The sequence below is a fragment of the Amblyomma mixtum genome, chromosome 2, assembly GCF_055824585.1.
Source record: "Amblyomma mixtum isolate Tamu chromosome 2, ASM5582458v1, whole genome shotgun sequence".
Lineage (NCBI taxonomy): Eukaryota > Metazoa > Arthropoda > Arachnida > Ixodida > Ixodidae > Amblyomma > Amblyomma mixtum.
Window position 1 is genome coordinate 213,945,547 of NC_143013.1, and position 27,055 is coordinate 213,972,601.

At 48.3% G+C, this 27,055-nt stretch overlaps 1 protein-coding gene across 1 annotated transcript in view; it reads right to left on the minus strand.

The window, feature by feature from the left end:
* Window positions 1-2,047: 2,047 nt before the first annotated feature.
* LOC149362513 (phospholipid-transporting ATPase ABCA3-like) overlaps window positions 2,048-27,055 on the minus strand; it is a 66,695-nt gene continuing 41,687 nt past the window's right edge. The window contains exons 11-17 of the mRNA XM_089568320.1: window positions 25,851-26,038; window positions 22,784-22,944; window positions 15,467-15,763; window positions 9,858-10,136; window positions 7,317-7,614; window positions 4,765-4,948; window positions 2,048-2,275 (exon numbers count right to left, since the gene is read on the minus strand). Coding sequence (XP_089424446.1) covers window positions 2,048-2,275; window positions 4,765-4,948; window positions 7,317-7,614; window positions 9,858-10,136; window positions 15,467-15,763; window positions 22,784-22,944; window positions 25,851-26,038 — 1,635 coding nt within the window. The remainder of the gene's footprint in view (window positions 2,276-4,764; window positions 4,949-7,316; window positions 7,615-9,857; window positions 10,137-15,466; window positions 15,764-22,783; window positions 22,945-25,850; window positions 26,039-27,055) is intronic.

Genomic DNA, 27,055 nt, shown 5'->3' on the forward strand with positions numbered 1-27,055 from the left:
CGAAGTCCAGGATGCGTGAAGGGCTGTTGTAGCAATCCTTTTGAGCTACGCGAAAAGGTTGTATGCAGTCGCAGCCAGGACTGATCTCTATTTCCATCACTGGGCCCTGAGTTCTGCACTGCGGTCAACACGCGTTAAAGTAATCACTGTTAACTACATAGCCTTCAGGTATTGCCGATGCTGTGAAAGATGAACCGAATAGGTTGCAAATAAGGACAATTTCTTAATTAAGCTTATTTAGAAACCGGACCCAGCTGCTTGGTGGTATACGAGTTACATATTTTTTGTAACTGTTTGCGTGGGGCAGATATTTAAATGTGCGACAAAAAAACACGCGAATTCTCTCAAAGAGCAGACCCGAGAGCGCAATCGGCGGTCCATTGTAAAAATTGCACAAAATTTACATGCGCGCGCAATATTAGAGGGAACAAAGTTCGAACATTCATTTACTGATTGCCCCATAATTATGTGCGAAATGCACGGACTGTTCTGTTTTCTAACTAGTATTCTTCTTGGCGTATGATATCCAAAAGTCATTTTCAAATTTACCGGACAAATAAGAAAAAAAATTGCAATTTTGCGCAAAAAATTTGTTGCCTTTCAAACTTCTCATGACTGTACCTTCCGGATTACAAAAGTTTTGTTTCGGCTCTCTGTAAAGTTGGAGAGCGTTGCAGCTTGCAATGTTAAGTGTGGGACTGATTTTCTGAGTAAGTCTTGCATAGCATTGACCAAAAAAAAAAGGTGCACGTTGAGGAGAAAAATCTGATCCTAGCTGTTTCAGCAATAAACGAATAAATACCTCTGACGACAACTCTCTTGTTTTCTTTTGTTTATCTAACTGGATTTAGATTACGCATTTCGAGCAATAAATTTAAATTGTGAGTTTTCGCTGTTTGTGTGACATTTTCCTTCGATCTTAGTTTTTTCGAGCTCCTTGCCGCAATATTACCTGGAAGACGCTACGTATCTTGCACGGACCACTACTGCATCGTACAGAAGCAACTCCACTAGATGGGTCGGACTCTACGGCATTCCGTAGCTAAGCATTAATTTTTGATTAGGGAGGATGGAAAAACTTGAAATGCTGCTTCACTGAAAGTACGGCGGACGCTGAAGAAGCCGAAGTCATTGAAAAGGAATGCAAAGTTCCCGCCAAGACGAATGGCTGCCAGCCTAGTTTAGGTGTTATTTCGCTATAGCTTTATAGTAATATAGTATTAGTATGTTATTAATATATTATACAATATATAAATAACATAATATAGTATATTATAACAACATTATATTGTAACCACTGGCATCTTATGCATGATGTGAATTATGCACTATATTTTTGTGTTTCTTTTTCCACTTTCGCTGCTATGTAACACTTCCGGGACCATTACAATCTGTATGTATTATTTTCTTGTGTGCCTTTCATCTCCGCTTCAATTGTTTCCTTATTTGCGTTCTGTATTTTGTAGTATTAGTTGAATCTTTTGTACGATGTGGCTTTTTGTTTTGTATTGGTTGGTTGGTGTATGGGGTTTAACGTCCCAAAGCGACTAAGGCTATGAGAGACGCCGTAGTGGAGGGCTCCGGAAATTTGCTCTTCCCCTATATAATGTACTATGCACCCTGAAAGGAAAATGAATATAAAAAAAGAAAACAAAATCAACATGCCCAACCCCAAGTAAATGCACCGCAGGAAACCCGAGCAGCAGGCAGGGGAAAATTGTACTCATTAGAAAACCGGTAGTCCGGTGGCACTGGGGATCGAACCCAGTACCTCACGAATGCGAGGCGGATGCTCTTCAACAAAACCACCGCTTCGGTTAGTAAAAGGGCCACAAGTGGCCTTTTACCACACGAGGTGGATTTAGGGTTGTTTTACAGCGGAACAAATCACTGGCCCGCCAACACAACTCGAGACCCTTTTCCCAATCATTTGACCCCAGAAAGAAATATTCGTCTGTGTGTGTGGTCGTACTTCAACAGAGCTCACAGCGCTCGTGTGTGTGTTTCCTCGTCCTGTGTCCGTGTGTAGCATGCGCTGTTGAAATTATTATTGTGTGGTCGCAGCGGCGGAATCAGCTGCTTGCCTATAAGAGCTGCACGGCTGGATAGCCTTGTCCTCGCCGATGCCGACGACTCTCAGCAGACTGCGCACGATCAGGTCCATGGTGGAGACGGGCACACCGCGCAGGCCGGCCATGAGCCGCAGGAACTCCATGGCCGTCAGCTGCTCCAGCAGACCGTCCGACTGGGGACAGTAGCCCACGCCGGACTGCCACTGCGCGATGCCAGGCACCAGAGACTCGTCATCCGGAAGAAGCAAAATCGCGACCAAGAGTGTTTGTGGACGGCTGGAGGCGTTTGAGTTTCGCTATCTGAATTAAGAAGGCAAATGACCAGGCCGACAACTGTCTTGAAGCCTTTATAGTCTTTCGCATAATGGAGGAGCGACTACCTTTGAAAACTGCAGTCTTTCGCGTAATGGAGGAAAGAGTGCCGCATCCTATTGTCCTTTAGTATTGTTAGCGCGGTAATCTTATGCTGCAAATTATCTACCAAGGAGATTTAGTGCGCAGAATATCGCAGATATGGGGGCTCAAACAGTGGAAGAGACGCTGACCTTTGGGTCATGAGGTAATAAAAAACTTGAGGTCCCTAAAGTAGGTAACTGTGGTGTTTGTAATATGCGATCCACCCTTTTTCCACCTAATGAGTGGGATTGCTCTCTTGAGAGCCACCGGCAACCAAGTTCATCAGCGGCGCTGAATGACCTGAAGCAAAGTGGGTTCTGTCGAGGAGAACAGCGGGGAAAGGCTTGGAATCATCGCGGGACCCCGCTGCTTAGGATGTACAAGTGACCCATGCAGCCCTGGCACTTTCGAAGCGGCAGCTGCATTGAGGGTTTTCTCTGTTGTAAACTGGATCGCCTGTACACGTGATGGTCTTCCACTCGGAAATATCTGAATGAGCTGGTCAATATAGGTCAATGTCTCCATACAGGAGACAACAGGCCTTAAGAGGGAGATGCATAGTTTATTAGTGGGATTGTATCCGTTCTAAACATTGCGTGCTGCGTCTTTGATTTAGAAACGCTATGTATTTTTTTTACTAATGCTCCTAAAAAATGCAATAACACGACGTATGCGTGCTAGTCCGGTTTCGATTTCTGCAAGTCGGGCTCACGTCAACATGTTGATACCGTCGAAAAACAGGAATGCCTAGTTTATTCCGCACACGCTGTCCGCAGCCACATGTTTTAGCTACCACGTCAGTTGGAGGGGCGCAGGCTGTGAGAAGCATAACTATGAATCTTTTATCGCTCATCTTCCTAATGCCGCTGGCGAAAGATTGCTAAAGGGAACTGCGCTCGGTTGCACGCAGCTTAAAATTAAACTAGAATAGTATTTTTCAATGATTTTCCTTTGATACTTGCTTACATGCCTACTTTCCCACAGAAAGGCTTCGGGAAGCATTTTGTGCCCTTAATGGTTGGTGTGCTTGCGGTTTAAGGGTACACTGTGGTCAGATATCGAGGATGCGCAGTTCGAGTTGTGCAATTGGCTAACCTCGTTACTGAACCCTCTCTGGAATTGGGGGGGGGGGGGGGGGGGGGCGTTATCGGTGTGATATTTTCCCAATGAGGGACGTGAAAAGTGTCTGGTGATTTTTCGCTAGGACTGCAGGTGTGACGGAAAAATATTTTGTTTTGACGTATTCTGACCTCCTGAGTCAAGAAGTGGAGTAGTCTCGATTAGACAAGTGTCCCTTGTACAGAGGTTTCCCGCTCCAAAAAAGGTGAGATCGGTGAAAGGTTCAAGGAAGCGAATAAGCTCCGAAGTATTTTGCCCTGCTTGAAGCGGCCTAGTCATACGAACTTCTGTACTGCGCAAGCTGCACTGCAAAAATCCGCTCGCTCTTCAACCCCTCCCCGCATACCACTCACTAATACAGCACAAATCTCCGCTTAAAGGTGCACTGAAGAGGAATCTGAACTTGTCTTTTTGCCGCGGGAACTCGACCTACACGTTCCGAGCTTTCTTAGAAACTGCGATTTACTACCCTGTGTGGCCGATTTCCCCAATTAAATCGAATTAACGTCCGGCTCCCGCCTTTCTTTTTTGAATTCTGCCTCGTACGATGGGCGGAGTCGACCAACGCGTGGAGCGCCTTTCACCCAGTCCCGCGGCGGCTTGCCGCTCTGCCATCGGCGGAGTAATACGTAGTAGTCCGTAGTAGCAAATAGTCCGCGCTTATTTTTATTTCTGCGGGCTTATTTTGCGGCTATATTATCTGCGAATGAAACTATTTATTCATGGAAACCTAAAAAACAAAATAAAGCGAAAGCAAAGCCTCCACGGGACTGGGTGAAAGGCGCTCCTCGCGTTGGTCGACTCCGCCCACCGTACGAGGCAGAATTAAAAAAAAAAAAGGCGGGAGCCGGACGTTAATTCGTTTCAATTGGGGAAATCGGCCACACAGGGCAATAAGTAGCAGTTTCTAAGAATGCTAGGAATGTGTGGATCGAGTTCCCGCGGCAAAAAGACATGTTCAGAATCCTCTTCAGTGCACCTTTAATACGAGGCGCTCCGGCAGAAAAACCATGCAGAGCCCGCTTGGCTATCCTGCCCGCACGTGTGATGCGGCGCCGCTTCCCAAGCATGACACACCCAGCAGGTGATCCCTCTGCTAATCTGTAACCCAGGAAGCGTTGCTGGCTGTAATACACGCTCAATTGTATGCCTCGTGCTAGCAGTCAGAGTAGCGTACCAGTCTTGGGTTCTGAGACATGCGGAGTTCGCGGGAGTAGGCCTCTCCGCTGGTAGGCGTCAGCAGAGCGGTGAGCATCTCGAAGCCGGTCGTCTTGCCCGCACCGTTGGGACCCAGCAAGCCCAGGCACTCGCTGGAGCGCAGAGCCAACGACAGGCTCTGCACCGCCTGCGTCGATCCGTACCTGCGCGCAGAGAGGGTACGCCACACCTTCGCGACATGTCCAGCGTGAGTAGATATATGTAGAAGGCGCTGCAGGAACTGGAGTACCCGAGGAAGGAGCCTATCGTCCTTTTAGAGCATTAGCTGTTTTTGAGCTCTTTATTCAGTTCTGTGCCGTTGGCGAATACGCTCCAAGTCCACCGTCGGGCACCCACCGGTAAAAAATCGCCTCCCATCTACAAGCCCCGCATCTTCGGTATATGAAGCAGATGCGACAAATACTACGCCATCGTTTACGAGGTTGTATCGTTCAGATCTTGCTCTCCAACAGGTATTGTCCAATGCTTCTGGTGTAAGCGTTTAGCATTCAGGCAAACAACGCCGATTCATCAATTACCTTCCACACCCACTAATATTACCACTCGCAACCGACCTCAAAGCAGTAATGACATAATTTTTGAACGAGATACGCAGGGCTAAGACAACGGGCAAAAAATCGAGCCATGGGCGTTCAGCTAACGACATCCAGTAAAAAGTCTCAACCACGTCTTTAAAAGCAGAGTTTTAATTAAAGATGTGCAACACATTGCAATGCGTTTTAGAGATCACAAAGCCGTTACTTCTACCTTAGAACAACTCGACTAAAATACGTATTCATTACTTCACTATACCAAGCCTGCTAAATCTGGATCGTTCCCTTTAGAAATCAGCGACTATCTTGTGAATTTTTTTACGGCGCGAGTTGTTGTGACCGGAAAAACGGAGACCTCAAGTTCGCTCTTCGCAGGAAACTGACGTCATCACACTGTAAGTTCTCTTGACCCAATAAATCCCTTAGACATCACCGTAACCCCCTTACACATACGTGGCTCCGACGAGTTTCTGACACAACGTGACTCCTTGGAGATGGCGGGGCTGAAAGGTCCTACTTTTGAGCAGCCGTGCTGATTTTGACAAAAAAATTGGCAGTGGTTAGGTTAAGTTGCGCCAGGATATACGTAGCGAAAACAGTTTCGTCTACTGACATTTCGGTGGCGACACACCATCTTTGTCGGTCAGCAGCTTGGCGGCATCTCTTCGCGAGACGTTCCTCTCGTTCTTCGGGCGTATCGGCCGCCCGCTTAGCGTTTCTCGCCTCGTTTTCATGCTGCCGGCCTGCCTTGAAACATGCATGATTTCCGGATCGCGAGACAATTTCACGCAGCCTGTGCTGCTGCCGTGACGACGATGGCTGTTCTCTTTCTACCATGGTGCGAGTCTGGGGAGCGAGTGCATCGCTCCCTGCTTATATCCCAGCTGCGCAGCTCGACTCTGCTCTTGCAAAGTGCGGCGCAGCGGCTGGGGCGCCATGGCTGCCATGGTACTGGCTGCCTTGGTAACGGCGCATGCGCAGTAGAGGCCTTTGGCAGGCACCGCGAAATGCGCTTCTGCTAGACTAGTGTAGCTTTCGCTACAAAATTCAGGGATGATGCATTTTCATGCCTATAATGCACAGGTGAAATTCCAATAATGTTTTTTCAGTGTGGTAAAAACAATTACGGTTTGTGTTTGGGCTTAGCCCTTTATTTTCAAACATTCATCTGTGTAGCGCGGTATCGCTCGCGAGGCTAATTCAAGTTATGTTATGGAGGGTTGCGAATCGTTGGGGGCTGGTTTTCGAGTGTATTATGGTTCGGTAACCATCCCCTTCAACCCTTTAAGGCGTCATGTATATACAGTAGTGTACATGGCGAACTCGGAATATTTGTGCACAATATGCTATATTTAGCGTTTCAGTGTTCATGTGATTTGAGGATCATGTCGCGAAAAGGGTTGTTTAATTTTTTTTTGGGTTTTCAAGAGGATGCTTCGGTTGCTGCGCAACGAAGCCGCCTGGGAGCACCTCCTCCGCCATTTTCATGCGTGCATATTCAACGACCAGTCTAATAACGAGCAATTTATTGAATTTTAAGTGTCATGTGAATCCTCGTGTAACAAAGCAATTGCACGATTCCTCGTGTGTTTATTTCACATGTCTTGGTGTTTCAGTGTTGCGGGTTCCAATCACTGTAGCACTTTGTACGAAATTAGGTGCAGTAATATAAAAACTAGCCGTTGATGGAAAAGATTAGAAGCTTAAGAATTACTTTGCTTGGGGCGGGGAACGTACTGTTACATTAAAAATGTTTCCTCTGAATGTAAGTAAGGACCGGTGCCTGAACCGCTTAAAGAGGACAGCTGTAAGAGATCTGATGACTGTATGGGGCTGTTGGAAAGTGTGCAATGAAATAATCGAATAGTCATAAAATGTGTTTCGCAATCGGGGCTTCAAGGTGCAGTAAGGATACTATGAGAGCGCGTGCAACGTAGTTTCGCGTATTCGGCGTTGCGTGCAGTGCGTGGTCACTAACTTTTTCTCCAGGCCCCTGGATGCCATGGCGACGGAGGCGAACTGGCCCCGTGCGGCCTCGTTGTCGGCCAGCCTGCGCTCCTGGCGCACCTCGTCGTCCGCGGCCGTGGACTCGGGCCCGTGCTCCAGCGTCGCTGGTTGCGCCGGCAGTCGCAGGAAGTGGCCCGAGTCCATGAAGCCGATCAACGCGAAGAGGGCGGCCCCTTCCACTGTCATGGTCAGTAGCTCGAGCAGGATGCCGCCGCTGTGGAGGCCGAACGGACTCAGGGTCTCCCAGTCTGTGCTGTTGGACAGCTCCTCTGTGAAAAGGGCGAGAACAACATTCACGCCGAAGTCTATTCGTGGGGAGGCACATGGGGCGCGAGCAAGCATAACGAATACTCTCTTACTGCTGAAAGGGGTTGCCGCTGTTGCCGAGTGGTTATGACTTTAGGCTGTTGGACATTAAGTTTTGTGATCTAATGTTGACCACGGCGGCCACATTTCGGCGGAGGTGACATGCACAAACGCCTTTCTGTTATAAAACGCGGGAGCACGTTAAAGAGGTAGTTGAAATTGATCCGGGGCCTTCCACTGCTTGAGAAGAGTTGCGATATATCTGATATGAGAGCCCATGTGCAGGCTTTGAACATTAGACCCCACACACCATACCATACCATACTATTACCATACCATACCATACCATACCATACCATACCATACCATACCATACTATACCATACCATACCATACCATACCATACCATACCATACCATACCATACCATACCATACCATACCATACCATACCATACCATGTCATGCTTTACCATACCACACCATACATGCACACTACATATATACATATCATGCCATACCATACCATACTATACCATACTAAAACCATACGGGCCCCACCGCGGTGTCTCAGTGGTCACGGTGCTCGGCTGCTGACCCGAAAGACGCGGGTTCGATCCCAGCCGCGGCGGCCGAATTTCGATGAAAGCGAAATTCTAGAGGCCCGTGTGCTGTGCGATGTCAGTGCACGTTAAAGAATCCCAGGTGATCGAAATTTCCGGAGCCCTTCACTACGGCGTCCCTCATCGCCTTAGTTGCTTCGGGGCGTTAAACCCCCATAAACCAAACCTAAAACCATACGATACATACACACTGCATATTGCCATACGTACATAACATAACATACCATGCCACACCTTCACCATACCATACCATACCATACCATACCATACCATACCATACCATACCATACCATACCATACCATACCATACCATACCATACCATACCATACCATACCATACCATACCATACCATACCATACTATTCCATGCTGCTGTTCAATGTTCACTATGAACTGGGGTTGCTGCGAATTTCCATTCTTAATCATTTATTACCTTAAAGGAATAGTGACAGTATTTGAGTGTTCTTGCCCGGAGCACGATTCGGACGTCCGAAACAGAAATAGGCGCCCGATTTACCACTGGCCGTCATTATGCTTTGCTGTAATAATGTGCCGCTTCTATAGGCATCATGCATTGGTTTCATGTGTGCGGAAAATGAGCTCAGGCGAGTCCTGAACTCCGTTATGTACTAAACTAAGAATGAGCGGCCGCTGTTAGCCCAAGTTAGTGGCGTCGAGAAGTTTGTTTTGTTTAAATAGCAATAGCAAGAGTTGCTCGACATCCTTGTGCATTGCGTCCCCGTATACTGTAGTCAGCCCCTCGAGAGTTCTCTAGCTGCTTCTTAATTCTGCACTAATTTGCAGCGTGCTATCGACAGCTTCATCAGTAGGTAGCACTTCGCTGTGTGGATCTAAATTTTCCATGAAAGAGTGCCTTGCAGAAGGAATGAGAATTTTGTGCGCGATACAAGTATCTAGTTCACTCACAAGCAGATCCACTACGACCAACTGAGCTTAAAGCGCAGCGGGCGGCTTCGCTGTGTTTTTGAGGTTCATCGTATATAAAACTTCTATTAAAACCACTTCGATCGGTCGCGATAACTTTAAAATGAAAAAAAAAAATTTTCCTAAATTGATTTGAATTCAATCAATCAATCACCTTTATTTCCTTTGAGAAGGAGGAGTACGGGACTAAAAGCTCGGAGAGCTTGACGAGGTTGTTGGCAAACAGCAAGATGACGGCTAGTTATACATCAAAGTTACAAAAACAGACAAGTATCAAAGACACACTGAAAGTGGCAAACGCAAAAGAAACGCAAACAAAAATGCCGGTACAAATAATTAATAGTATATTCCTGATATAATTCCTGATATAAAGATTGAAAAGGAGTCCATGATCTCATTTTTTGAAGTTAATGGATGTGTAGGATTAGTCTCAGGGAACAGGGGCTATTTGCTGGCGGAAACGACTGGTTGTGGCGACACCTGTAGTTCGTTTTTTGATCTTTTATAGCTAATACAAGCTCTATTTACAGTGAAAGCGTCATCGTTGAGTCTGCTGTCAGAACGCGATATCGTATCGATAGAAGTCAACTTCAGTTCAACTTCCAGGGCCGAAGGCAAAGGCAGCATGCAATGGACGTACTCTGGCAGCAGTGGTAGATGCCGGGCCCCAGGAAGCGATACGAGGCGTCCCGGCTGCACAAGTGCGACAGCAGCGTGCGGTCGCCTAGCAGCGTGTTGCGGCGCATCGTGCAGTCCTGGTTCTCGCGGTCCAGTTGCAGCGCCTTGGTCAAAGAACGCGGGAAGGCGAACGCCGGCACCAGCGCCAGGATGAAATCGTACGCCTCGGGCACGGTCAGGTCGTCACCCCCGCTCCGTCTCAATGCGGTCAGTATGGTAATGTTCCACATGAGCGCGGTGCCTGCCAAGGAAGAACAAAGAAAAAATAGTGCGGTTATACTACTGCTTGCTGATCCTTGTTACAGAGTGAAAGCTATGGCCTATCGGGCAACTATATGCGGCTTGGCGTTTGTAGCGTTGAGTGCGTTCCGCACACTGGATAGGCGGTCCACCCACCCTGCCCCCCTGGCAGGCTGGCTGATGGTTCCATGGAGATGCGCCTTTAGATAGCAACTGCCGTGGCAGGCAAAATTGTTTTCGTGCACTTTTTATGCAAAGCATATTACTAGAGGTACACTACAGCCCTTCGCCGTGGTTACGCGCCGTGCACACCACGTGGTACAGTGACGTCACACCACGTGACATACCACGTGACACATGACGTCACGACAGAGGAAGATGAGGGTCCACCTCGCGCCGTCGCTGTGGTTGCACGCCGTGCAGACCACGTGGTACAGTGACGACACACCACGTGACATACCACGTGACACATGACGTCACGCGCTGGGAGAGGGAGAAGATGCCATCGCCCAGACACCGGAATGTCCTCGAGCGGCATTCTCGCGCATTTCGAACGCGCGTTCACTCTCGGTGTAGGTGAAAGCCATGTAATACCAAGCCTAGCCATCAATATGAACCCCGAGTTTAACAAGGAAAGAAGAGCGGCGAGGGCCAAGGCTCTCATCGACCTGCACGCCAACGACGAGCACGCGCGGTACGTGGACGCGGCCGAATACCAACGGAACGCCTTCGCAGCGGTCGTCATAGAGGCGTCGACCGGCGCCACGAGGACGGCAGCGAGCGTGAGAGGCGCCGGAGCGGAACAAGCGGAGGAGGTGGCCATCGCCCTGGCCATCGCCGACGCAGACTGCTACACGGTGCTGAGTGACTCGAGACAGGCGGTGCGAAACTTCGCCAAAGGCCAAGTCTGCAGGGAGGCCGAGCGCGTACTACGAGCGACTAAACTGCAAGACAGAAGAGTACGAATCAAGTGGTTTCCGGCGCACGCGGGCGACGCGTCGGAACGCAGTGCGAACCACAATGAGACGGCACACGCAGCGGCGCGAGCGCTAACCAACCGCGCCCCGGCAACACACCGTCCGACGTGGTTCGGAGCCAAGGACCGCATGACCGACTACAGCGAAATCACGAAGGCCTACCGCCTGGCTCGCAGGACCCTCCCACCCCCGCACCCGAGGCTGAGTCGAGCGGAGGCGGTACTACTGAGACAGCTCCAGACCGGATCGCTACCAAGCCCGGGACTGATGCATCGCATGTACCCCGAGACCTACCCGACCGATACGTGTAGAGTCTGCCGGAGGGAGCCGGCAGATCAGACGCACATCTTGTGGGACTGCATCAGAAATCCAAAAGAAGCAAGATCAGGAACAATCCCGCAGCGGCTGGAGGCAGCAGCGAAGAGCAACGACCATGACCAACAGCTATGGGCCGTCCAGCAGGTCCTCGGGGCGCTCGAAAGGCAGGGACCCAGCGCGCCGGCAACGGCGAGCGGAGACCCGCGCCGAGTAACGGCAGCCTCGTAGACGACGTAGGCCCTCGTCGGGGCGCGCGAGCGCCCAACTGCAGGCACAAATAAAGTTTACTCCAATCCCAATAGAGAAGGTGTTGGCTGACCACGATGCGCGTGGCTCGCATATTTAGAGCATCGCGTGGCCTTTCTCTTGGTAAACGGCATGGACTGCACAAACGGGTCCATAGAAGCCCATGTGCTGGGTGACGGTTGGACTGCTGATTCAGTTTATACAATGACAGAATCTGCCCCTCGCAGTCACTGACTGCAGCACCATAAAAGGCAGCGACGAGAACATACACGACATATGCGTCTGAAAGGAATACAAGATTTTATGGTTTATGGTTTATGGGGGTTTAATGTCCCAAAGCGACTCAGGCTATGAGGGACGCCGTAGTGGAGGGCTATGTAGTCCGCCAGGTGAACATTTTCTGAGCCATTTTGTGAAATTCAAAGGCGGGAAATAAAGGTCTTCTTCCTTTTGCGGTGCTGGAGTTGTAATTCAGCCGTATTTGTCGCATTCGCTTTCGGTGGTGGTGGTGAAAACTTTTATTTTGGGAAAAAGAGTTTGTGAGCCACAGAGTGGCCCCGCTACATGGTCGGCGTCCCTAGTCCGGGACACCGCACGACGAGGCCCCGTCTCTCGCCCGTTTCACCAGAGCCCTTTGGGACTCAAGCGAGGAGCAGTTGAGGAGGGCAGTCTCCCATGCCTCTCTGGAAGGGGTAGGGGAAGGGGGGAGGTGGGGATTTTGAGTACATGCCCACACCATGTGGAAGATATCACAGGTCTCGGAGCACATCTCTCAAGCGCCAGTTCCCAGGTTTAGCGGAGTGCCTTGGCATAAGCGAGAGCGGAGCGCAGCGGAGGATGAAAGACGGCGATAACGAAGAGTGCACGAGAAGCAAACCGGCGGGGGATGGTACGGTGGTAGCGTGAAGGCAGGTTGTACGGTGGTGACACGCGGCACCAGACTAGCGCGCACCGTTGTCTGTTCGCCGATGACATTACCAATAAGGCATGCATCACTCGCAAAAGATGACGTCAGAGTAGCGCGCGCTGTAAGCGCTATGGTCGTTCTTCCGAGGCGAGGCTCATCGGCGGCAAAACGCTGTGTGCGCTTCCCAAGTCGAAACCCACGGCTGCCTCTCTTCTGCACTACGTGTTGTGAATGCCGCTGACTATGGTTCTAGCAGCGCAGCAGATGCGCTGTGCTCAAAAATCGCATAACGAGAAGCGTAATGATGGCCTAAATATTTAGTTGTATACTTACCTATTGAGATTGAAGCTGCAGCAGTTGTGAAGTAATGCACGGCGCTAGCGCTCACCTATGATAGTGAAGCTGAGAGCGAGTGAAGAAAAGGCTCCGGGCTGCGTCCTGGCGAACAGCGACACACTGTAGGCGATGGGGAGGGCCACGACAGAGAACGCCAGCACTGCCGCCACCATCGCCACTGGGAGGCAGGTTGGAAAAAGATTACACCCTACTGCGATGACTGGCAGGTAAGGCTGTCACTCTCGTCGTCGAACCTTGTTCCAACAGGGGAGGCAATAAGGCTGGAGCGTTGGATTCTTGCATCTTTTTTGTGTTATTATAAATTTGAGTTGCCGTTTATTTCAGCGCTTTTGTCGTTGCCTGCACTTTTTAGCTCGTCACTGTTCTGTTTTCAAGCATTGTTAAAATCACCATTTTGCTGTTTAGGAGATGAATAAAACCTTTGATTTGAATTTACCTTAAAAGCAGGAGGGTGAACTGCAGCGAATATGAAGCTTTGCGGAGATGATTGAGCATGCAGGTAAGAAGCTTGAAAACTTGCTGTACAGCCTGCTAGTATAGTACCAACTGTCGACTATTTTATGTGGTATTCTGTACAAATGCTCACGCCTTTAAGAGCCTATGTAAGAATATAAAAGCTAGGAAAAGAGGAGATGGATTAAGCAAACACAAAGATAACGAAGTGAGCAATTGTTGGTCGGCACCGGAAAAAGAAAGATGAGAATTAGCTTCAGGATTTAAACGTCCAATCGCGCTATTTTAATTTTTCGCAAGGTAACTGGCACATTGTAAGATTTTAGGGCACAACAGAAGTTCAGATAGATTTCTGGAGCTTTCAATTGAGCAGTGCAAACTTCCGAAAGAACAGCCGGTGAGCTTTTTTTAGCTGTTGTAGTCCCTATTCGGAGTCCTTAGAGGACAAGCTATTCCACTTTTTTACATCGTTGGAGACGATAGCTTTTCTCTGATGGGGAAAATACGGACAATACATAAATTTGTGATGTTTTTTCTTACATCGTGGGAGGCGATAGCTTCTCTCTGATGGGGCAAATACGGGCAATACAGAAATTTATGATGTTCTAGGACACCAACAACCGTTTCACATATTGCTTATTGAAAGTGCATATACAGCGGGCGTGGCAGCTAAATTAATGTATCGAAGTTTTTAAAGAAGGTTGAGTGTTCTAGGCGAGTGAAATCAACAGAGGGCTGTTGAGCACCATGTGGACAGCATTATTTTCTTACTGCAAAGATAGTTAATTAGCAAACACTAATTAGCTGTGTTTTAAAATACTGTTTTCGGAAAAATTCGGAAGTTGCATGTCGTCTTAAAAGCCAGCAGAGCGAAATGTTTACAAGTGCCATTTAAGTAATTTTTTTACCGACCCGAAAAGGAAGCCAGTCGATGGATTAGCAGTTGCTGGCGCACATTTTGCGGTTGCAAACAAAAAACCGCGTGAGGAGAGTTCTCCGATGTTAAGCAGATTTTGTTCTGAAATAGCTCCTCTTGGGGCTCTTTAGAGTCAGAGCTATCACGCAGTAGGTTTCACATTTGGCGAGCTTGCTTCTTAAGCCGATAGAAAGATGTGCGTAAGCGGTACCTTGCTGTCAACTTTTAATTCTGCTGTTTCTCAATACGAGTCACAACTTCCGAATAGACGCTTGCTTCCAGAAGATAATATTTGAAAAGTTTGATAATTAGTGTTAATTAATTCACCGTCTTTTCAAAACAAAAGATATATGCTGTTGACTTGGCACACGGCTATGAACAGCGCTGGGCTCGTTTTCGTCGCCTAGGACGCTCCTTCATTTTATTACAACAAAAAATTGGACGTTTAATGGAGCACAGAAGTTATGTACGCGTCCATCATACTCGGACTGGGCGGCACGTCTCGCGTATCAAAAGGCGTGCCCAGTGGAGCTGGAAAGGTGCACTTCCGGAGATGAATTACGACTTTTCGGGACATCAGAAGACATGGCCACGAGACCTTCAGTGCTTTAATGTTTCTGATAGGACCATTTGTTGTGATAGGATAAGGAGAAAATGCATAGGGGTACAGCATGTCGGACACTACAGTGAAGAAGCAAAAAGGAAATCGCAGTAAAAGCTGCTCGAGACGCTGAACCGTTGACATTGTTCCTTCAAAGTGTCCTTGCTGGTCTGGAAAACGGTGTGTTTTCACCCTGTTGAAATCTAATATTCGAAATTCTGACGCCAAAGAATGAACGCTAGTGCTTCTACTTCTAATTTTGGGCTCAGTACCTTAAAGACTGATGTCTACAGTGCATGGACGACAACTAGTAGCCGGATGTTTGTGCCCAAAAAGACGCTATTTCAATAGGCGGGGCACATTCTCTCAAGATGGCGACTGTGGTGAAATGTGCCTTAGCTAAGGCTGCAACTGTACCCTATGCATCCAGCAATAGGGGAGTTCTTCGGGAGCCACTTTCGGCTATAGGTCACACCTGACTCGCTGCTGGGTTGCAAGCGAATTCTGCTGTCACACATTAAGGCCCCTCGAGTGCGCTTCGCATGTCCAGACTCACATGACGTCACAGTGGCGACCGTGTAGTAGGCGGAGTAAAGCAGCCCAAGCACCGCCCAGAGGACGAGGTACGTGTGCAGGTCGAACAGGAAGTTAGCCATCCAGAAGACGCGCCCAGACATGCCCGTCATCAGCTGTAGGTCCTTGGCGCGGCAGACGCGCTCGGCAGTTGGGAAGAGCGCGTACGCGCCCACCAACAGACCCGCGGCCAGGGGCAGGAAAAGGGCTCGGGCCTCGAGCATCATCACGGACGTCGACGAGAGCTCTTCCACGGAACGCTGGAAGCTCGCCAGGGTACCTGTAGTGGTGACGTGCACACGGCGTAAGAGGGATTGCATTTGCGTGACTCTGTCGTTTGACAATAGCTAATTGATGTGACGATTCTAAATTTTCTGGCGCTGCCAGGTTTCGCGGGCCACCAGCTGATTTAAGGTATTGATTGACGTGACGGTTCTGGATTGTGCTCGCTCAGGCATATCATACTACTGGCTGCACCGGAAGAAACACAGGGAATACAAGAAAGGCGCGCCTGTAGGTTCCCAGTATACGCCGTTTTGGGCTCAGTGTAAAAATGGTAAAAATACTGACGCGTACGTAACACGATTCAAATCTATGAGTTTCATGCGGAGGCCAACGAGTGGTTGACTAGTATTCGAGAAGGTTTTCCGTGAAGCCTTTTGTGAATACGTGGGAATGTGCTGGCTGATACAATCCAGAATGCAGTCGGTGCTAAGAGCGTAGCCACTCTCGCAACTGAACAATTGATGATACAACGACACTAAAAGATGTTCTGTCGCCTTCGTTCCCGAGCCCGAAACGTACTTTGTGCGAGTTTTTTTCGGAGTGCTAGCTGTTGGTGTGACGCCTCGATGAAACACGGCGTCCGACCCCCTGCCTGCAAGTCCCTACGCTCCAACTATCTGCGCATGCGCGGTAAGACAAAAAGAAAGCTAGAAATGATGACCCATTTAGCGTGGTTAAGCAAAATGCGAATTAGGTGGGCTACCACTTCGCTTTTCATTCGGTTACAGGTTGAGTCTCGGTTTTCAAGTTTCCCTACTTGCAGTGAAGTCCTCATACCACTCTTGGCGCAGTGGTGCATAGGTGAAGCGATGCGCCACTGCCTTGGCAAACAGCAGGTGCTGCTACCGGTGGGGCTTGTGAGACCCAGGTTGCCGAGCAACCTTTCGCGACTGATAATTCATTTCTCTGCTTCCTGCCAAGGTGGGTAGCTTGCTCACAATCGGGTGAACAGATTATGACGACGTACCAAGGTCATGTGTCCTAGTAGGCCCGCCTAGGTTGCTTGAAGGTAAAGCAGGCTTTAGACAAATATCGCCGAAATCGCCGATTGTGGGCTGAAGTGCAAAAGCACTTTGCATAGTTAGCTATAAAGCTTGCTGGCAGGTTGCTCACCACTCGGTGTGCAGGTGGGCGACCTGACAGAGGCTTCAGACAACGGGAAATGGGTGAGTGCGGGCTTAAGTGCTAATGCACTGAAATGCTCCACATACAAAAGTACATTTACTTTCCGCTCTTTCTTCGTTGCTGCTCTATGGGAATATGGCAACTCTAGTCGCTTTACAGTTTTCCCAGATAAGCAACCATGCGCATTTCGAGCGCCGTCCAAAAACCGACAGTGGCGTGCTGGAACCGCCGATTCAGGAGAGCAGAATTGATGTGGCGACATGAGAACAAGGACGGACGCACAGCGTTATCTATCGCTCACACGAAGGAACAAGTGCAGGACAAATGCGTGATTACACCGAGGTCAAAGTACAACATGCGTGAAGAGGGCAACAGCGTAGCCACGACACCGACCTTCGGCATATATGACAGGAATCGCTAGGACATCCTCGCCCTCGCCGAATAATGCAATACAGTGCATTTACTATTTCTCATTATGGTATTTTCTATAACAGCAGCCCTCACATGCACGTCTGAGCAACATCTCTGAAATCCTGCTCTGCAAATTACCTCTGAAAAGCCCGTCCCAAGTTCCATCGACAGCATCTCTCTGAACCATATATCAGGGCACATCTCCTGCTGTCATTGGCTGCACTCGGGTGATCCCTCAGCGTAGTTTTCATATTGCTGCTTGCTCATGGGAGAGAGAAAGCAGATGACGAGTAGAATATGTAATGTTGGTAGGCAATGAACGAAAAAAAAAATGATCCGGAGTTGAGCAAGCGGTGATACTATATCGAGGTGGTAGCGCCACCTTGTCGCAGCGTACACTTCTTAGCGCTTACGGGTCTTATAATAGCAGACGAAAAAACAACCTGAACGTATCCCAGCATAACACCGTCCATTCATGTAAGATATCAACGCCGGTAGGCACAAAACTTTGTTGTCAGCAAATACTGATTCGTGTTTACCAGAAAGAAAACTTCAGCGATGACAATGACATGCAGCAGCAGTTTTTTTTATTGTTGCTGTAGAAAAGCACCTGATGCACACAGCCAATTGTGGCGGTCACTGTGTGAAACCAGGAAGTTTTAAATTTCTTGCGTTTTGCAGGCGAGGATTTTTGTTATATTGCGCGTTTGCGCAGCTAGTCTCCGGAGAGAATTGCATGAAAGTATACCGACGCATAAATCATAATATGGCTTTTGTGCATGCTTTACATTGCGTGTTCATGCAATAATAACAAAGGGGAGCAGTGAATAAGACATGGAACCATGGATATTGCGGCCATGAAGCACAATATTTTAGGGCCTCAAAGAAGGCCATAACGCCAGAATCACTGCTCACCTTAGATAATAATAACATGGTGGCTTATTAATTTGGTAAACTAAGAGGGGGATCATGGATTCGGATCACACCAGCGGCATGTGTTTTTTTTCTGCTTTGTAGTCAATAATCTTTAAAATAAATACTTCATTAATCTTCCATTGACGAACACCACGAAATGGAAAAAAATCATTTATGCACCTTGATTTCGTTGACTGTTGGCTTTAGTCATGTATGTCATAACGAGCCCCTCTTTTCAGTTCTCTTGTTTGGTCCGTAGTTACCGAGGACCTTGATTCTGTCAGCTTTGACGCCATAGGAGGCATAAGAGGGTTCTCGCAAAGCTCTGCCCTCACCGTTTGATCACGTTTCACCTGACGCCCGCGGTAACAAAGGATGCACTACGTCCGCCGCTGTATACGAGGGTGGCGCTTATGAACACACTCAAGGTTCGGTTACGAACCACATAAATACCCCCGAAAGCAGAAGATTGGACAGCCGTCACCGTAGCTCAGTTGGTAGAGCACCGGACGCCAAATTCGGAGGCCACGGGTTCGGTCCGACCGCCTGCATGTGGTTGTTTTATCTTGCGCTTTCTAATAAGTATTTTTCAATAGCTACCCTTTTAAGTCTCCGATTGACGAACGCCAACAATAAAAAAAACTCCCCTATGCTCCTTGGTTTCGCTGACTGTTGGCTTCCGTCATGAATGTCATAACGAGCCCCTCTTTTCCCTTCCCTTATCTGCTCAAGGAGGGGGAGGGAAGTCGAAAGGAGGAGTGTAGAATATTCAAGCTTTTGATCATAATTAGTAGTTGAGTATTTTAGTCTGCTCATTGAAGTAGGCATCTCACGATGTTTTCAACTGCCGAAGGCATACTAATTCGTAGCAGGGTGGGCATCTAATGCCTTCTGGCGATTCGGCCGCACTAATTTCTCATTATGTAGAGCGCAACGAGACTAGAATTCTTGTCGCCCGCATCTCACAGAAAAAGTGCCAAGGATTGCGATTCTTGTTAATGACAATGGACAGCACAGCTGAGTAGGGATATTATTTGTCGATAAATGCAGTATGTCGCGTGCGGTTACCAGTTCCAAGCCGGGAGGTGGTGACGAAGCGCGGCTACGGCCGCATATCAGTTTTGACAGCCAGCGTCCGCTTCGGCGGACGCCGTTGTTGCTGCGACGCGCGTCTTTTCTTTTCTTTTTCTCTTTCCTCTTATCCTTGAACTCTCCTCTATCTGCACGTGGCAGCGGTGGTGGCTCGGCTGGAGCCAGTTGGCAGGCCCGTGCACTTTCCTTTTCATTCTTCCCTCAGTCGCAACAACAACAACAACGGTTCCAAGCCCGACGCGCAAAGACGCAACTGGCTGAAGTCGACTCTAACCACTGCTCCTTGCGCTTCATCGTCCCCCCTCTCCCCTTCTCATCTACTTCTCTTGTTTCCTCCTCATCCTTATGAAGGCGCCTCTTTCTCTCCTCCTTCACTGCCACCATCCTTTTCCCAGCGGCGCCATTGAGGTGTCCACCGAGTAGTGGGAGAGTTACTGCGTCTTTCATTTATTTCCTCAAGACCGATTTCGGTAATTTTGAAGCGAAAAGCTTCACTAGGCTAGTCAACACCGAGGCTAGCGTGGGCCCCGTTATCAGAAAAAAAATGGCTGAGGCTTAACTTGGTTAAGCCTGGAGAATGCGAAGCATCATCGTGTCGCGTAATTTGGAGGCGCACAACCACAGCGACGGAGCGAGGTGGGCCCCCGTTTCTGCACTGTCGTGACGTCATCGTGTCACGTGGTGTGACGTCATGTATCACGTGATTTGGAGGCGCACAACCACAGCGACGGCGCGAGGTGGGCCCCCGTTTCTCCACTGTCGTGACGTCATCGTGTCACGTGGTGTGACGTCATGTATCACGTGATTTGGAGGCGCATAACCACGGTGAAGGGCTGAAGTGGTAGCTAAAGTAGTATGCTTCGCATAAAAGCCACAGGTGCGCATACGTGAACTGCGTGACGTCACGGTGGACACCCGAACCGCGCCGTAAGGGAAGGAAAATGAAAAGAAAATTGGTTTGAAGGAAAGGAAACGACGCCTGTCTCTCTCATATCTGGGTGGATACCTTGAACCGCGTCGTAAGGGCCTTAAGGAAAGTGAAATGAAATGAAAATTGGTTTTAAGGAAAGGAAATGCCTGTCTCTTATATCTTGGTGTACGCCTCAAAGGAGTTACGCCACACGCTGCAAAAATAAAAAAATAAAGAAAAGATTGGTTTATTGGAGTTAAACGTCCCAGTGCAACTCAGGCTATGAGAGACGCCGTAGTAAAGGACTCCGGAAATTTCGACCACCTGGGGTTCTTTAACGTGCACTGACATAAAGAATAAAGAAAAGACAAGCCGTGCTTGAGGAACCTCTCATATCTCGGTGGACACCCGAACCGCGCCGTAAGGGAAGGAAAATGAAAAGAAAATTGGTTTTAAGGACAGGAAACGACTCCTGCCTCTCTCATATCTCGGTGGATGCCAGAATCGCGCCGTAGTAGTAGTAAAAACATTTATTTTTTTTTTCAAAAGGAAGAGTTAGGGAGTAGGGGGATGGGGATAGATAGATGTGGAGCTACAGTGGTCGGTCTTCCCTAGTCCAGGATCCCGTTGGCCTCCGCCGCTGCCTTGGCCCTTGTCACCAGCATGAGCTGTGTGCTCGGGTCGGAGTCAGCCAGGAGGGCCTCCCACTGCTCTAGACTAGGGCTATTTACCTTTGGTAGTAAAGGGCTTTTTTCGCAGCCCCAGGTGGCGTGGTACGTTGTGGCGTAGCCCCCACACCACACGCACTCTTTCGCGTATCTGTTCGGCCACATTTTGTGATACATGGCTCTGCTTGGGTAAGTGTCTGTTTGTAGTCGTCTGAGCGTGGTGGCCTGCTCTCTGTCGAGGATATCCGCCGGAGCCGAGTACTTCTTGCGCGCTCCCAACAACGCCTTCATTGCCTCCCCGTAAGATTCTGGCGTGCTGAAGGGTTCCACCGGCAAACCCGCCCTCCGGTTCGTGAACCCTCGGACAACGGTGTCTGCCATGAGATCGCGCCGTAAGTGCCTTAAGGAAAATGAAATGAAATGAAAATAGCTTTTAAGGAAAGCAAATGCCTGTCTCTCATATCTTGGTGTACACCCGGGAGGAATGCACGCCACAGGACATGTCTCTAAAGCAACCTTCTAAGACAGCACCGTATTCACTACACGCTCGGCTCCTCCTCCGCCTCGCCGCAGCTTTTCGTTTCGAGATATCCAGGCTTAACCTTAGCTAAGCCACAGCCAATTTTTTTCCTCTATCCTTTTCGATGCTTGAACAAAATCCAGAGAAAGGGTCACAAATCGCGGCTGAGAAATTGAAATGAAAGTCGGGTTTGTGCAGCTCACGTGCCAGTTCTTTTTGTGTCGAGGCGCTTTTCCAATCTGGGCTATTTTCGTCATTGCTCGTTTTATAGATGAAAAAAACAGTCAAGAATTGCCATAACTGCCTGGCACTACAGTGCACAGTCAGCGTTGGTCGTCGTACTTTCTCTCTTACTTCAGCGCGGACATGTTGTAGGTGCGTCCAAATTGATGGGTATATAAGCAGGTACCAACATTAGTGGGTGCCAGTTTCTACGTTGATATTTGGCAAATTTTATGGGGTCACTCTTGCTGTCAACATGATGAAACTTGTTAATTATATTTAGGACCATGGAAGTAATATCGCTGAAGAAGCGACGCGCACCAGTGTGATCACCAATCACACCAACGATTTTGTCTTCACTTTTGCGCTATACCAGGTATTTCAGGGAATGTGATAACTGATTTTTAAAAATAGGTTTTTTGAGGTAAAGGAAGACTTTTGGCAGCATCGTAATACCAATGTTGGCGGACGTCAGAAAGCAGGTGAATCATATGTTCACTAGTAAAGTGAATAACCAAATTCTAATAGTTAACTAATAGCGATGAGCACCTGACTGCAATTAAAGATTTGTAACCGGCCGTTCGTAATAGCCGTATTAGCTTTTAGAATTCCCAAAGCGCGATTACAATCGCCTCTGCGGCTCGATAAAATATGGCTGCATCGTGCCAAAATGCATGCGCTCCGGAAAAACATGCAGGCAAAGCAACGCCTTCAGTGCACGTAACCAGTGGAAAAAGCCAAATTTTGTCGAGCCACAGCAGCAATGGTAACCGTGTCTTAGAAATTCTGAAAACTGATGCGGCTATTAATAACGGCCGGCTACGGTTCTGTAATTGCATTTAGGTACGTATCGGGAATAGTTAAAGAGTTCACTATTAGAATTTAGCTAACCACTTTACTAGTTAAAATGACTCGCCTGTTTTTTGACGTCCGCCAACATTGGTATTACTGTACCGCAGAATGTTTCTCTTTACTTCAAAAAAACCTATTTTTGAAAATCAGTTATCAACTACCCTGAAACGCCTGGTACATCTACATGCACGTCTTCAAGGAGGCGATTAGGTTACTCGGGCCTGTGACAACCAGCATTGAATCGTTAATACGGGTAGTAAAAGTATTTTCCTTAGTAAACAAGTCCAAGGGCACACACACCTTCCTTTGCGGTCTCCGGGACGGAGATCTGCGCGGTGGGTCCGAATCCCGGAGCCACTTCCTCGCTACCCTCGGCAATGTTCCGCAGCAGGGCCGTGTGCACCAGAGTCATGGCGATCGCCTTGCCGCCCCGCAGGTACTGGTTGTACCAGGCTTCCACGCTGTGTCGAAAATGCGCGCGCATGTATGTACCAGCAAACGTAGTGAGACCTTAGGCTACGTTAAGGACTGGTGGCTGATGAATTTTTGGTTTGGTTTATGGGGTATAGCGTCCCAAAGCGACTCAGGCTATTAGTATATGCGACTGTGGGGCTATGAGTCTGCGCGGCTAGGAGGCTATAGATTATTATGCGGCTTAATTAACATTGTGGGATAGGGCCATGCCGTAGTGGAGAGCTCGTGGTTAGCCTTCGCAACCTGTGACTTTGCGATTAGTACCGACGTAAGTGCACACGGTTGTGTGTAGCACATCTTAGTGCGAAAGTACTATTCCGATGGGTAAACCCTCAGCAAGATCTCGCGATATATATTTATGTGTTTGTGCCAAGTATCTTGCCATGTTTGTGGTTTCGTACAAAGCGAGAAAATGTATAAAATAAATCAAACAAACATTACCGCCACTAGGATACGAACCTGCTGGGGCGCGAAGAAATCAGCTTCGCTGGCTAGTGCACGAGTGCACTAGGCTATTGCCGCTTTTTTTTTGCTTTATTGACTAGGCTATTGCGGCAGCCTTTCACGCTTCATGTTAAACTGCAACACACTCTCGCGCTGTGCATTGCGCATGGTCGTCTTCGTGAACTTAGATTTGCGGCGCGAAGACACAAAGACAGGGAATTCTCTGTCCTGATCGTCGTCGTTATCGTTCATGAAATTCTGCTTTCGCACGTTTATAAAATTTAGTCGAAAATTCTCTGTCATTTCTTGCCTCCGCCGAAATGATACCGTAATCAAGCTCAACGAATTGGCGTTCAAAAGCCGAACGTGGTAGTAATTCAGATACCATTGCAGGCCGCGTTAGATGCTTGCGCATGTCGACTACTTGCAAATGCTGACAACGAAAAACATTCTTTGTGCTGAACATCAGCGTATTGCCTTTGTTAGTGCTGACATGAACAAGAAACAAAATATAAATAAATTTGAGCGGGAATGTCGGGTTATTGGTGCAGATGCATGGTAGGAAAACGGTACTAATCTCACCATGGAGGCGTGTATAAAATGGAAACGAACGTGTCAGCTAGCCGCCAGTATAGTTTGTTAATTGTGATGCGAGATTTCTCGATGTCACGTGAAATAGCGACGGCTGGATTACTTTGAGTATCGGTGCTGTCGGGGCATGTCTTTGCTGTGGCTGTGCGTTGTGACTGCGCGTGCCATCTGAAGAGCTCAAGTTCGGAAACTTAATGAGGCAGGGCAGATTACTCATAACAGTTTATGTGGGTACTCGCTGCTTATTCTAATCAGGTTTCGTACACCCCTACTCACACTCAAGAAATGTTTTCGTGCAAAATTCTTGTTACGAAAAATAGGCTCTCCAAAACATTTGAGGCCCGTCCGCATGTGTTCTTTTGCATATCTGGATTTAAGTTTAGATGGTTGGTTGGTTTATGGGGTTTTAAGTCCCAAATAGACTAAGGCTATGAGAGACGCCGTAGTGGAGGGCTCCGGAAATTTCGATCACCTGGGGTTCGTTAACGTGCACTGACATCGCACAGTACACGGACCTCTAGAATTTCTCCTCCAATGAAATTGAACCGCCGCGGCCGGGTTCGAACCCGCGTCTTTTGGGTCAGCAGCCGAGCACCATAACCACTGAGCCACCGCGGCGGCTATTTAAGTTTAGAAACTACAAGCACATATGATCGCAAATATTAAGATACTTCTTTCAAGGTGAAGGATTTTGTCCCCGTCTTCAAGTCAGTCTGAACGTGCTTGTGCTTCTTTCACTTTATTAGCTTCCTGCTGCTTGGCTGTCCTTTCAGCTGTCTTCCTTCTTTGCGCTTCAATCTGAAATTGTACAGCCTCATATACGGGTACGGCTGTCTAGCTTGAAGAAATAAATGCCTGGAAACATCGCGGTCAGTAGCATCCTAAGAGAAACTGGTTCACGAGTGAAAAACACAATTCATTAAATCGCTTGGGCAACCGTGGAAGCAAGGGTGACGCCAAGGATTGCGTGCAGCTCATCAAGACTCAAATTATTTATGAGGGGCAGAAAGGGAATCCTGCATATTTCAGCCACTCTTGCGCGTGCATTTTCTAGTTTTTTATTTTTCGAAAGCAATAGTCTTTTCCTTGCGGTTTGGCAACGCTATTTCATCGAAAGGGCATCAAGCCAACGCGGCCTGCTTGTCGCGGTGAAACTTGTGGTGGAAAAAGGAGTCCAGAGTTGTGTTGTTGTGGCTCCCCGTATAATGCCATAAACGCGGTGAATACGTCAAAATCTTATCGTCTTGCTTGGAAATGCTAGCTAGCCAGCTAACTAGCAATGCGGTATAAATATTTAGGGCTTTTTCTTTAGTCACGACATGCCAGTATTACGGAAAATTGGGTGGGAATAAATTGTCTGTTCAGCGCCTGACATCCCGTCAGTAACCCAACCAGAGCCTCAGAGTCTGCGACAACCTTTAAAACTTTTTTTTTAATGATCAAGACCGATAAATAAACACACGTATGTTAAATTAAAAGAGTGAAAACACTGTGCTATGCACTGAACTGTGATTTAGAGGTGTAGGGAGGTGAAGCACATTTGGTCCTTTATCCTTTCGCAATATACTACGTGTTAATGGCAGTGTAGCATCATTGGTTTTGAATAAGAAATCATTCTCAAATTAAATTCAGTGCATATAGTTTCCACGACGAGAAAATTGTTTGCTTAATGAATTCAGTGCTTCGAAGAACATATAGGGTCTTAACTAAAAACAGTTAAGATGCTTCTGCTCTCCCTGTGTGGTCACCCAAGTATACAAAGGGCCCACACATCGATCTGAATGTATACTCTGGGAAACCGCACAGTATAGGTTGGTTTCGATTACTTTCCACTTGAGCGCCGTCGGCCGACACCTACGATCCGTTCTCGGCGAACACAGCTCCCACCAGATGCCGCTGGGCATACGCGATGAAGTCCTGCTCGGCCAGCCAGCGTAGCCGCTCCTTGGCGTCCAGGAAAGTGGTGACCGTGGCGCCCTGGTTCTCCACCAGACCGCGGTACGCGGCCGCCGGTATGGCCTGCTCGGGATGGAACTGCACAAACACCTGCACACCCGAGGATGCAGGCGCGTGAAACACGTACTGACACATTACCGGGATTGGGGCTGACCTGTCGGTACAGGCTCATTAGAAGTCACAGGCACAGTTGTAACCTAATGACCAGGTGGCTCGGGTTAACATGACCATGAAGGTCTCACAGCCGATAGCTCTTACTCCCGGTCCATTTCTAGAAGTAACTACTGGCTTTCGGTAGTAGGTGAAAGCGGCGGGAATCGCATGCATTATTTGCCGCAGGAAAGGTTTAGGTTTTAGAGCGCAGCTCTTTGGCGTCCGTTCCTGGGTTTCGCGTCGTCGTCGGCCTCGTAACCAGCTTCGCCCCCAATGTCACGCTTTTCAATTGGTCGAAATGCTCGTGACGTCACAGTGCGCGAATTTCAAATGGGGCCAATTGTACTTTGGCTAGTAACCATGCAACCAATCAAAGGGATCGTATAGTGATGCTGCAACTAAGTTGGACTGAGTTTAGTTAATTGCTTAATTAATCAATTAGCCTAATTAATATAGAGGAGAATGAAGAGGTCAGAAGAAAAGAAAAGAAAGACGCGCGCCGCAGCGACAACAGCGTCCGCGGAAGAACACGCTGCTGAAAAAAACAGATAAGTACGAAGCCGCGTTCCCTCCACCACCACACACTTCCCCACTCAGTAAGACGTTGCTCGTTTCATATACATTGTGTCGAACATCCTAGACAGTTCCAACAATTGACAGGTTAATGACAGAACACGATGGATAGAAATACAATAATATAAACATGAAATAGCCTAATTAACCTTTCTAGTTAGACCGCATAAATCAATAAAACCGAGAACGAAATTGGTCGAGTTGGGGAATCGAACCAGGGTCTCCGGAGTGCGATACGAGCGCGCTAGCCACTCCGTAATGCCAGCTGAATGGTTTGGAATGAACAAAGGCGCGTCTAGCTAATACGGCGTCTTCGTTCACTCCCATCTTCTCTCTTTCCCTTACGGCGAGGTGCAGGTGTCCACCCCGATATGCGAGAGA